The 13,206-nt window shown below is 42.0% G+C and overlaps 1 protein-coding gene across 1 annotated transcript in view; it reads right to left on the reverse strand.

Moving 5' to 3' along the window:
* Positions 1–688: 688 nt before the first annotated feature.
* Positions 689–13,206, reverse strand: part of FARSB (phenylalanyl-tRNA synthetase subunit beta) — a 53,012-nt gene continuing 40,494 nt past the window's right edge. The window contains exon 17 of the mRNA XM_090051503.1: positions 689–1,389. Coding sequence (XP_089907629.1) covers positions 1,238–1,389 — 152 coding nt within the window. The 3' untranslated portion in view covers positions 689–1,237. The remainder of the gene's footprint in view (positions 1,390–13,206) is intronic.

Below are 13,206 nucleotides of genomic sequence, written 5' to 3' on the forward strand. Positions count from 1 at the left end.
GATTTACCTCTGGAGGTCCCTTCCAATCCTAACTTTCTATGATTCTAAACAGCAATAATGTTCAGTATTAGCAGTTATCAATACAGTGTATTATCTTGAAACAGCTGTAAGGAACTTGCTAGAAGCACACTGAGGTGGTGACATGCTCTGTTATGTTACATGGAATGAAATGGGTGTATGGAGAAGTGCTGCCACAAGTTCTCCATTTCCAAGCTAGAGGAGGGCATGAGTTTGTATAGTGTGGTCAGAACCTAAGCAGGAGGCTCCAGCATGTGAGGTTCCAAACCTCTTCAAGCTGCAATCTCCACTTGGAAGCCTTGGAGCTGTACTGCAGAGACAATCGTTATGGCATTCGCAGGAAGAGAACCACACCATGCACCGCAACTGTCTGTGCCTACTTGCTTGCAAATGCCATGCGCTGCTACAGAAGTTGAGAAATCCAAGTACAACCTAGACTGTGTAGAGTCCTGCAGACAAGTTTAAGCCTCTGATCAGTATACTGGATTCTTTAAACAAAAGGTCACTTTGGTGTATTTAAATGCATTTCTCCATTTGCTTCAGAGTAACTAGGCTTCTATCTACCATGAAATATTTTCTTATTTTACTGTGACTTTTGAATGCTAAAGGATCAAAGGTTATGCTTGTTAGAGGGTGGCAGATATTGTATAAATCTTACTTACAAAATAGCTCTGGTTTTCATGAAATGAGTTTATTTCCCTCCCCCAACCACTGACGAGCACATGACAACCGTACAGAATAAAAGCTCAGCTCCTTAGTTCTGCTTGCATTCATTCAATATTTGCTCTAATCAATTATCTTATTTCATGGAATAAGAAAAGAATGAGATTCCTGTTCTGCAGCCATAATCAGTTACAGGACAAAGTTCTGTCTGTGGAACATTTCTGATTCTGGAAACTAATGGTGTGCCTTGCTTTTACATTTCTCTTGTAAAACACTGGGCTCTTACCCAACTTTCTCTCTTTCAAAAAAACAAACAAAAAACACCCCCAAAAAAACACACAGATGGCAAAGTGTAGTCCTATAGCTTACATCCTTCCATTGCAGAACGCATAGCCTAATTGTAAGGTAAAGACCATATTTACCCATGGAGCCAGACGGTGTTTTTCTAGTTTCATTAAAATGTTAAAGCGCAAATGGATGTTCCCTGCAGAGAGTGACTAAAGGGCAGCATTGCCTGTAAAAGTGGATATCTGGAGGAGGGATTACAGTCCTGTCCTCATAAGAAAGGTTCAATATTGATCTCCAGGGCAGAGCATGGCATGGTGAGCTCAAATTTGGTGATAACATCAGGGTGTAGGACTCCAAGCCTTCCAATACTTTGACCTTTGGCAAAGATCTCAGCACAGCGGCCAGGGAAGAAAGCAGAGCCTGTAAAGAAAGTGAGAGAAAAATCAATATTTCTCCAGGCCAAAAAAGTCAATAGGCATTTAACAATGAGAACAAAGCTCTTATTAAACAATTTTCTCTAAGAATGGGCTCTTGCTTTCTAGCATTAATAGTTGTGCCATGATTGACAGAGAACAAAGAAACCTTCCGAGTTAAAAATAAAATGCGGAGGCCCTAAAGTGTGAACACTTTTCCTACTCAGGAGTTTTCACCAAAGTTTTCTTCCTGTAATAGAAATCAGTGTACATAAAGGAAAGTCAGAAACAGTAAAATTAAGAGACCCTTCAGCCAACTTCAAGTATGATTTGAAACCTGTGTGAATTTCCCTAAACATAATAAGGTGGGAACATAAAGCTTGCTGTCATCTAAGGGGTGAGCAGGAATGTCATGCTTCATTTCATGGCGCATTACCAGTAACTTGACCTACATTCCTTATCTGAAGAGGAGCTTTTAAGCAGTTTCATGTATGCGGTAGAACTAAAGCAAAGACTGACCTAAAGGAAGTCTGAGCTGTTCCTCTAGTTGCCTCAAATCAAGCACCATGGTTCTAGATTTTGTTTGGGAGCTTTAAAAGTAAATGATGAGATCACAAGAGTCGAAGCTGTTTGCATCCTTCTAATGCAATAAAAGAACAATTCCACCACTTGAGGTCTGCATTGTCTGAACTTACACAGCAAGACTAGAGGCTTAGCTACAAGAGAATTATACCAGTGCATGCTCACGTTTGAATCTATACAGAAATGGGTAAATGAGTACACTGGTATAAATTCCTTTGTGGGCACTCCATCCTGGAATAACCTTTTTTTTTTTTTTTTTGGTTGTTTGTTTCAACTTAAATCCCTTCCAAAGTGGTGTACAAACCCCACCCCCCCAACATTTTAAATCAAACAAGTGTTCAGGTAAGCTAGTGTAATCCCCCAACTAGCAGTACTTGGGGTATGCTAGGAGAGAATGTGCACAGGCATGTGCTCTATACTGAAAGATGAGGCATGAATTTTCCATTCAATGTCCTTAAAGCAGGGATAGGCAACACTTTAGCTGGAGTGCAGGGAAAAAAACCACAATGTCTACCTTTGGAAAGTGCTGAAGTGCCAACATACCAGAGCCCAGAGCAGCTGTTTGCAGCCTCCCAGCTGCAGCTGGCCCACAAAGCCCAGTCTGCTTGCAGCAGGGCTTGCAGCCTTCCAACCACCTGCTGGGAGCAGCCTGGGCTCCGTAGCTGGCAGCAGCTTCCTAGAGCCCGGACTGGTGGTAGTGTGCTGAGCAAAATGGCTTTGCGTGCCATGCTTGGCATGTGTGCCAGGGGTTGCTGCTGATCCCTGCCTTAAAGTAACTTAAAATAAGACTTGTGGATTCTCTTCTACAGCACTAGGATCTCCTGGAATCAAAGACTAAGACTCTGGACCAGCAATGGGCCAAACAGAACAGGAACACTCTAGCTGGTAGCCTTAGACCTCCTTGTGTACCCTCCCATAAAACACTTAGTGTTTACTTGGAAATCTGTTAACTCAGCAAGGGGTGATGCCAGAGTTATCAGCCTTCACAACTTACACCTTTCTTTGCTTACATTTTCCTGACATTTACCATCTTGGAAATCCAACAAGGAAAGCTCAGAGTATCATTTATAGGGTGTGATAGGGGATGACCCATCAGAAGAGAGAGCCTGGAAACAGTTGTTTTTGCATCACAGTAAGTTTTTATGGAGGCACAAAGTAAAAGCAAATATAGACATCCATACCCTTTGTTACACTACACATATCCAAATTTGTGGCCACAACAAGTGGTAGTAGTAATTTGTGCTGCTTTATGGCAGGAGAACACAGAGCTGCCCACACTCTCCAGGCGTACTAAGCAGGTGCTCCTAGTGCTGGAGATGCTGCAAGAATTTTGGTGCAGGACAGCTCCTCAAGACCCAGGAGAACCTGCCTGGCCTTCCCTGCTTGCAGGGATGCATCCAGCACTGCTGATCCACCTCATTTGGCAATATCTATTTCTAGCCGAACTTGTTTCTTCACTGTCCATTTCTGCAAACACACTGAGACACGTAGCTCCTCAGCATGTACCTATAAGCATACCCCACAAGGAAGGACTAAAATGCAACTGATACTGCAGCCATCCTGCTCCTTCCAGAGTCAACTTACTCTGGGCTCTGCATGAGGAGGGAAACAGATTCCCTAGGGACAGGTTTCTCTTTGGCTGCTTCGAAATGCTAGCCAGAGTCTAGAGGGGACAGTTCCAGGCCATTGCACTGCTCAGGACTCATTTAAAATGGCAGTGCCAGGTTCATTTCAGCCCCAAACATTTAAGTAAAGGCCTCTTTTATGAAATTCAAGTCCAACAGACATTAGGCCCCAATTTATTTTCTTCTTTTAATCAGCTCAGTGGAAAAAAATAATTAAAAAAAAAAAAAATCTTCCTGGTGTTTGTAGCAAAAAGTTGCAGCTACAAGAATCCAAGAGTGGGATTGACTGGCTATTTTTTGTTCTTGAGTCACAGGGAAATGGATTTAAATGCAACCTGAACTACCTGCTGTTTGTTTACTAATGCTTTTATGTTTTAACAAACTAATGTAAAGAAAAAAATGCTTTTAGGAGATGCTAGTTAAAAATAGTTCTCTCTTTAAATCAAGCAAAAGTTTGGCAAATATTGATATGGACACGCACAACTGAAGTGTTAACCTAGCTAAATAATCTATTTTGCTTAAAATAACATGACACCACACATAAGAAACTTCCCCCACCCCATCCTGAAGCTACCAATCTCTCTTATACTTTCGATAAATAAAAACACAGTCAAAAACAAAATACACTTGCAGTTAGTGGTGAAAGACTGTCTTATGTCAATAATGCTGGCACTGTATCAACTGATCTGAATGAGATACTATGATATTCTCTTACACGCTTGAATTTAAATTTAAACTGGCACAAGAATAATGTGTCAATATGCTTTTATCGCAGGACACTATGCCAAGGTTAAGGTGTAGCAAAAAAAATGCTTTCAACATTGTCTACTGGTTACTCAAGAACCCGGGAGACCAGCATATCAGTGCCGCTAAGGATAACCTTGAGAGAGGTTAATTTATCCTCCAAAGCCTCAGTTTACTGGGCATATCACACTCCATCATGAGGCATAATTGTTTTTAAAATGCTTGGAGGTCTCTGGATGATGATATGTTGCACTGAAATCACCCCATAACAATGAGTTTGTGTCACTGTATCATCATCTTGGCTATACAAATTACTCCAAATTAGCATATAACCTACAGCAGTCAATGAGTTAATAGCAAACCATACATTTCTTTAAATGGTCCTAATTATCACTTGGTTTTAACAAGGACCATCTCAAATCTCTTCAGGAGTTGACTTTCATTGCAAAGCAAGGAGCAGTCACGTATAGTCCAAGCTATGAGAGAGCACATGTATAACTGATGCTCCCCAGCTAGAGCTTGTAATAAGCAGGGATGCTGAAGTAATTAGTTTCAGAAATAGTTGCTATACTGGAAGGAAGAGTGTTATGTGTATCAACATTACAGAAGTCACTAGCACAAGCTTTCATAAAGTATTCCAAAGCTATGGGAATGTTTTGCTTCTAAAATGGCTGCCTTGGAAGAGTTAAAAAAAAAATAAATCGGGAAGCTCAATGCACGTTCTAAGAAACTGCATGCTTTCTCCAAGAGATGGCTGTTTGTCAGACTTCTTGGACTCTGAGATGCTTCCTATTGTTTGAAAATGGCTGTTGACCACACTCTGGAATAGACTCCCAGTGGGGGTGGTGCAGGCACCTACCCTGGAGATCTTCAAAAGGAGACTGGGCATGCACCTTGCTGGGGTTATTTGACCTCAGCTGTCTTTCCTGCTCAAAGCAGGTGGGCTGGACCTGATGATCTCGAGGTCCCTTCCAGCCCTAAACTCCTGTGAATCTGTGACTTTGGGCTCACAATGCTCTACTCTTCCAGAATTTCTAACATGTCAATCAACTAGTGTAGGTAGGAGGGGAAATCTGCTGTATTCCCCCTTCCCCCACTAAATGGGGTGTTTGGAACTAAATTATGCATGTACACGTATGAGAGATTCTTAACAACACTGGCAAACTGGCACTCTATACTGGAAACCATTCTAAATTACAATACAGGCCTATAAAATGGAATGCTGAATTGGCTACTTTTTCTACTGAAACTGTGTCTCATTTTACCATAGTCTCTAACAAAGCAATAGCTAAAACACAGTATTGTACATATACTGTAAACTTTCCATAAGCAGGATTATCTTTGTTTTGTAAAGGCCTTTCTTTGGTACCGTAGGTAAAAAGCATAATAATGCTCAAGGGAGAAAAGGTCTGAAAAAAACCTGAATATCAGTTGGTGTTTAGTCCTTCTATCCTAAGCTTAACAAACCAAAACTGTCATGCTGGATGTTTTTCTTCAGGCTCTGCATCAGGTGGTTGGCATGTCTTGTTTTCATTGCCAGCTGTTCATTTGGAAAATGGATCTGAGTTGATATCTTACTCTGAAGTTCCATGTTGGCATCTGTGTAAAGACTGACATAAATGGTACTAGTACGGGATGTTCCACTGACTGCCTTAACATGGTACTGGCAACTCAAACTTCCAAACTCAGCTTCTTACTTCAATTCACATTCAGCATGAAACGCCACTTGTGCACAGGGCTTTGCCCAGAAGACCCCGAGACACAAATGTGTAAGATCAGAGCAAACAGTCAGTAAAAAGATGAGGATGAAGAGCTGTGATAGCAGCTTCAGGATCTCTGTTTAGACTGGCCATAACCCTTGCTTCCTGAGCTGGGGACATTCAGGGTGTTTGTCTATGCGCAACTTGGAAATTCAGCTTGATACAGTAAAGCTCTGCAAAAAAGCATGTAGTACGTTCACACATGCACACACACTTTGGTAGGTTTATAAAAGGTACCACCTGCCCTTCTACAATGAAGGTGGCCATAGTGTGCACTGACCGTCTCTCCCGATGAGATCTCTAAGCTCATATCCACCATCCTGGGGGCAGTGGGGTTAGTCTTAGCAACTGTACATTGACCAAACAGCTATCATGCTACATATACTGGCAGAGCCCCGGCAGGTGTGCGGGGTCCCGGGGTGCGAGCCCAGCAAGAGTATTTGCAAAGCTACCGGCGCTTGGAACAATGGAAGACAACTAGAGGCAGAATAAAGACAGGTGTTGGAAAGGAGGCCCGTGAACCAAGGAAGGCCCAGAAATACAGGCAAGAGGAAAAGAAGTGAGCAGATTCTTGTAGCAGGGGGAAGGGTTTAGTTGTGGGACCAACCTGTGTTAAGAAGTAAGCTGAACTAGAAAGGCTTCATTACTTAGAAGACAAGCTATAAACTACACGAAGAGGATCCTAGACAAGCCAAAAAGCATTCTGAAACAGTAAAGAAACTGAGGCAAGGCAATACATGTTAGGAGTTGTTGTTTTATGTGCATTTCTTGTGCTACAAAGTAAAAAGCAATGGTGCTTTGATTCCTACACAAAACCAACGTGCGGCTTATACACTACATTTTCATGTGCCCTTAAAGATGTAACCTATAAAGCTCCAAAACGTTGACGTGGCTTTAGCTTATAGAAACAGTGCATTTAAGCTACCTATGTACCTGGGACCCTTTTACTGTTGAGTATAGAGCTCTGTTCTACAAGTAGTAACAGACAGAGAAACTGCGTATGGAAAATATGCTGGAGAGACCAAGGGAGGAAACTGGGCTGCAGCTAGTTGAGACCCTGGGAGGCTTGAAACGTACAGGCCCAATGAATTGCAACCCAACACAGTTGTTTGAGTGTCAACAGGGGAAGCATAGTTTGATTTGTAACAGTAAGCAGACAAAAGAACGAGGAGGTAAGAATTCTTGTCTCGTTTCAATAAATTTAATTTTAAAAACTAAATTGATGTCTACCACTGCTTCAATTTCACAAAGTCTTCCACTTAATGCAAGTTCCACACAACCCTGACGCAAGAAGGAATTCAAACTCTATCTTCCCAGCAAAGCTCATAGCAAGAACTTGTAGTTTTTTTAGCAGGAACTTGGGCAGCACTATAATTTGTGGTAAACACAAACTTCACCTGAAAAGCATCAGTAGTGATTAGCTAACATGCAAACAATGATTTAACTCTTTGTTGCTATATCAATAATTACTGGGACAGTTAACGCTGTACATTTTGCTTATGCCAGAGATGTGTTATGAGCTGGTGCTTAAAGATAATGTACTATGCCATCACTTTCAGGAACGATATTAGCCCTTTTTTTTATCTGTGTCCTGGAACAAGCAAATGAACAAAACTTTCTACCCAGGAAAAATAATCAAAAAGCTTCACTTACAAATAGCACTTCAGGTATGTAAACTTCACCTTGAAATTCAGTTGGAGATCTCATTGTCCTTTCTGGTGAGACTCTTTAAATGTCAGAAGCTAAAGGGATGGGCAAGAAGGTCCATCTTTCTAATATGTCAACAGTATAATTGGTAGCTACAATACTGAGTGTAGTGAAACATGATATGTCTTTCTACAGAAGAGATGCTAAAGGCAGTAATGTCTTATCCTGACATACTATACACAAGCAATACATAAAAGCCATGTCTCTTGGGTGAAAATAAGAATTTAATTTCCAGTAGTCAGTGAGGTGGAAATAATACCTTTAATTAAAGCTTCTGTAGCATCTCAGAATCCATAATTGCCTTTCTGCTTTCAGGCAGTTGGGGCACTTTGATTGCTCTGGGGGTAATTCTTTGGCCAGTAATCCAATAGAGTACCTGGTCTTTTGCACATTTTCTGGTTAATTGACCTTCAAAAGGCTTGGCGAGCCCTTTATGCTCTTCGTTGTCAAACACCTTGCACAGTTTCTTTTCTCTGTCCATTCCCCCTCCTCCTCCCACTTTTTAAAATAAAAGATTAAAGTAATATTATAGGTCTAGAGTTGGGATAAGCTTTAGAACCTACCAATTCATTCCTTTAACTTGAAGGAATGTCGGAAATTGAAGCTTAAGAGGGTACCTGAGTGGACCTGAAATTCTAAAAGCAACCGACCCATGTAGCCTCAGGTCTTTCATCTTAATTCCCATTCCCACTGGTTACTTTATCTGCCCTTTCACTTTCTTCTACTTGACCCATCTTTTGAAGTGCCTCACCCGCTCTATGGTAGTGTTGGAGTGATACTGAAGCTGTGATGGTCTAGGAATTATCTGAGAGGCAAGGATATTTTTGAGTGACTTTTTCTGTTGTTTACTGACCGACTGCATAGCCAGGATAAAGTTAGTCAAGCTTCTGAAGGCAAAGCATTCTGCCTTGGATCATGTGAAAGCTTGTTTGACTTTCTCAACTATGCAGATATCGCTCCCCAAAAAAATCTCATCTTTTATCTGTTGTATTTTGTGGGGGTCTTTTTAAATATTATATTTTTAAACATTACATTTTACACTGACTTTCTGAAACCCAGGCATTAGTACAAGTGGCTGGGTGTCAAGCATACAGCTTCTGGGCCTCAGACTGACAACACGTGAAGGGCTGCTCTGGCGTGCAGGCTGACCCTAGTACCATGGACACTGCAAGCAGCATGTGTCGGACCAACCCCGCACACTAGGTCTGGGGCAGGTCCAGACTGGGCTGTGTTGGAGCCAGCATGCACGGCTGTCTGGCAGGGCTCCGTATGGACTGTGTGCTCCGTGCTGCCCTCAACACCATAAGCAACACCCGTTGCACCAGGTCCAGCCCTTGCAGCTTGTGTACCACGTGCTGGTCCAGCTCTGGAAAGGTTTGTGCCACCTGTGATGCACAGGCTGGATTCAGCACTGTCCATGGCACAAGGGGGCAGCACAGTGCTGTACCTAGACTCCTGGTGACCCCAGGTGAACTTTTAGTATCAGGCCCCCCTTCGCCAGAGACAATGATCTTGTAGTGTTTATGTCTGTGAGTGTTTTGAAGTCACAAAAACAATATGATTTTTGTCTCTCAAACTGAAATAACGATGCATATAAACCAAATTCATGGAAATAAAAATGCAGCATTAGGTATATGTATATGTGCAATATTAAAACTTTTTTTTGCAACTGTAATTTTTTTTTTTTTCCATTGGGTCTTGGGCAGCCGCCCAGTTCACCCATGCCTGTGTCTGGGAGGTCTAGGCCAACATGAGGAACATGCTGCACTGCTTCCCCTCCTTTCTCCCAGCCCGGCCTCAGCCAGCTCTATCTTTTGGCATGCACAGACAGACTAGGGCTCAATCCTAACTGGCCCTGGAGCCAGCACTTGGGGCAGGTGCTGTATGCAGTACACACCTCACGCCAGCTCCCTGTACCATAGACAGTGCTCATGGCACAAGGACAGCATCTGAAAAGATAAATCATTTCCTTAACACCTCATGTAGAACTCTAAGATTGAACTCAGTGGAAATTCTTGTTTCTGCTCTCAAAGAAAATTACATTTCTATAATCATTGGTTCTATGGATTATTCTAAGGCAGATTTACTGTGACTGCTTCTTTGACCACTTGTTTGGCAATACATAACCCAAGTAAAAATTCAGTTTTGTACTGCTTTAGGGAATTTAATCTGCATAAACTACAAATTAATCTCCCACATACTGATGAGATGGCTCCAAGCTTTTAAGAGTAGGATCTTAAATGATCCCCAATACTGCAAGCTGCTTTGAAAGTACTGAGAAACCAACAGATTTTGAGTTCAATCAAGTATTAAAAAAAACCCAACCCCAGTACAGCTAGTAAATGAGTTACTGAATTCAGTGGAAGTGACTAGTCAGTTATCAACTTTAAGTCTGCAATTTTTTTTTAATAGCCCGCCCTTTGCCACAACAAGATGTACTGGTATACCAGGTACTTTGGACAACTCTTACGATTGTAAACATATGGCTAAAAACTTTAACAAAAAATCAACCTGATCACACCTGGAGCAACTTTCTTGTACCGTAAAAGAAAGTAAACATTTAATTAAAATACGCAGGAGGAAAAGAAAAAACAAAAGCACAAAATTAATTTAAATAATTATTTCAAAGCCAACTGCAATTACATGTTGTGATCCTACAGATTCAGGGCTCACCGTGTTTAGATTAAAAGTAAACTTTTATCATACTAATTTTCCTCCAAGTTTTTACAGCTACTCAGCTCATTACATCAAGTCTATGCAGGGCAATGGGACAGTCAGTTATTTATATGTGTTGATAACATTGAATACCTGCAAATAGAGTTCAGTGCTCGAGTCCCTGTGGGGATAGCATTATATTACATATGTACTTGGGATTATCAGCAAATATTCTGTTCATAAAACAAATTAAATAAAAGACTGCATTTTAATTGAGCAAAAACAGAAACTAAGAATTATGAGACTACCAAGTACCCTAAGATACAAGATGGATGTACAGTATATGCAGTTGAATATATTTTTGATAAAATGTAGATAGCAATGATTATATGTGCTTACTTTTTATATATTATACCTCTTATTTATTATTTTGATTTCTTCAGATCTGCCTTTTCTTAAAAATCAGCAGATCTGGTTAGCTTTGGAAACATTTTACAGATTCACAGAAGTTTAGGGCTGAATCCAGCCCCCCTGCTCTCTTGTACAAAGCTAGTGACTGAGATTTTGAGAGAATGCCTGACAGTCTGTAAGCGCAGTTATTGCCTAATATAGTGATGTCAGTGTTTTGAGATCATAGCTAGGTGGCTCCTTAGCATGGCTGTAACAGATTTTGTAGGCTGCTTATATCTCTCTCCATCAGGTTTTTAATTTTTTCTTTTCCATTTGTGCAGGAGTTCACTGACATCTAATGATTATTTATAATTCTAGCCTAGCTTGATTTCTCATCCTTGCAATTCAAGTCCAGCTGCACAAGTGACAGTAATAGAGAAAGTGCTAGTATAAACCATGTCATCTAGTGATTTAGAAATGTAACGGATAAGGGACAAAACAGAAGTTCTAAACCCAATGTTGTACACTATAATACCACTGATGTCATGTAAACTGATCTGTGTTTAAAAAACAAAACACACGCACACACAAACGCTGTACTGCTACCACTCTACAAGAGCTTGATTACTGTGTGGTTCTGAGGTCTAAAGGAAGTAAGCATTTAAGATCACGGATATGAATGACAGGATTTCATTTGTTCCTTGTATGAGTAACCAGATCAGATCCTATTTAACTGACATGCCTGTAGGAAAGTGTATACTGAAAATAAAACCTTAGAGAAATTCTTTCCACTGCTCTATGTTTCTACAGGAATTACTATTTTCACAATAAATATACTGTTTCACTGCATTTGCTTTTATGCATGTGGTTAGGAGAAACGGCATATGTGGATCAGAGCCTACCTGAGTTATAAAGCAAGAACGACAAAACAGCCAGGTCCTTACCTGTTTTTAGTAAGGTTCTGAAATATCTATATCAGTAACATTGAATGTTACTAGTTAGTGGTCTGTACAGGCAATCCCCGCTTAACGTGGTTTTGTTACAGCGCTTGTTTAAAAATATGCACCTGTTTTCACTCAGTGCTCAGAGTGTTTTGTTATAATGCTGTGTGTGGGGCTAGGGAGAAACACTAATGGTGGCGGCAGTGAGTGAAGAGATAAGTAACAGCCAGTGGAAGCCTAGGGCAGGGCAGTAGGAGAGCAGGGTTTGCTCCTGCATGTGGTGCTGGAATTGGTGGGGAGAAGTGGCAGTGGTGAGGAGGGGGGCACATGACCACAGAGCCTGGGCTGGTGCCCAGGGCCAGGGCTGGCAGGGCCCAAGGCGGGCAGGAGTGAAGCAGGAGCCTGCAGCCGGCAGGCAGGTAGGGAAGAGTGGCAGTGACAGCAAGAAGGGGCAGGTGGGCAGTAGGCATGAGTGCTGGGCCCAGGCTAGCGGGACCGCTGGAGCACGGGGCCCAGGGTGGCAGGATGTGTGTGTTGCCCCTGCCCCAGACCACAGCAGGGCCAAGCCTGCGGGGCACCCCCACCCCTGGACTGCATCCTGTATCCTTTTCCAGTCACGCACTCAGCTGCAGGGCATGGACACTGTCCATGCAGCAATCTGGCGGTGGCAAATAGGTGGCAGTGCCCTGGAAGGAGCACCCACTGGGCAGAGAATGCGGGCGCTGGTGGACGGGTGGTCCCACTATTTTCCCTGGGCCGGCCAGAGCCTCGCTGCCTTCTCACTGTAAATCCCTGGCCAGTGAGGACCAGGGCAGGGTGTCAGAAGTATGGGGTCTGGGCTGGCAGGTTGTGTGGAGCCGATTTATATTTATTTACATTAAATCCTATGGAGAAATGGGTTTCACTTAACACTGTTTTGCTTAGCACTTGGTTTTTCCAGAACCAGTTAAGAGTGCTAAGCAGGGATTCCCTGTACATCCTGTCTAATCCAAAAGTTAGCCTGGCATTATTTGTGTCATTTGCTTCTTTTCAAATCTAGAGAATTCCCAATTCCAAATAATTGTAAAGATCAGGTTCCCCCCTTCTCCCCCTCCCATGTGTAATCATTTGACTCGTACTTGAAGTGAAATATGTACAGGGCCTAAAGATTTAATGTTAGAAGGCCTAATCCCCCTAATTCAATGATGGTCTTTCCTACCCTTTTTAAACTTCAAAGGAGAAAACCCTTTACCATACAGTAGTGGAATTAGTCAGCCAGGCAGACAAACGAACAAAGCATTATTGAACCTTATTCTCTACTGCTCTTTGGGCAGGGCTATCATTCATTATGTTTGCATGGTACACAGCAAAAATGGGTTCTAGCCTGGCTGTAGCCTTCACACACTATCTAATATAAAAAATAATAAGGTCCAAGCCAAGC

This window comes from Crocodylus siamensis, chromosome 6 (assembly GCF_052110815.1).
Source record: "Crocodylus siamensis isolate JL-2025a chromosome 6, ASM5211081v1, whole genome shotgun sequence".
Lineage (NCBI taxonomy): Eukaryota > Metazoa > Chordata > Crocodylia > Crocodylidae > Crocodylus > Crocodylus siamensis.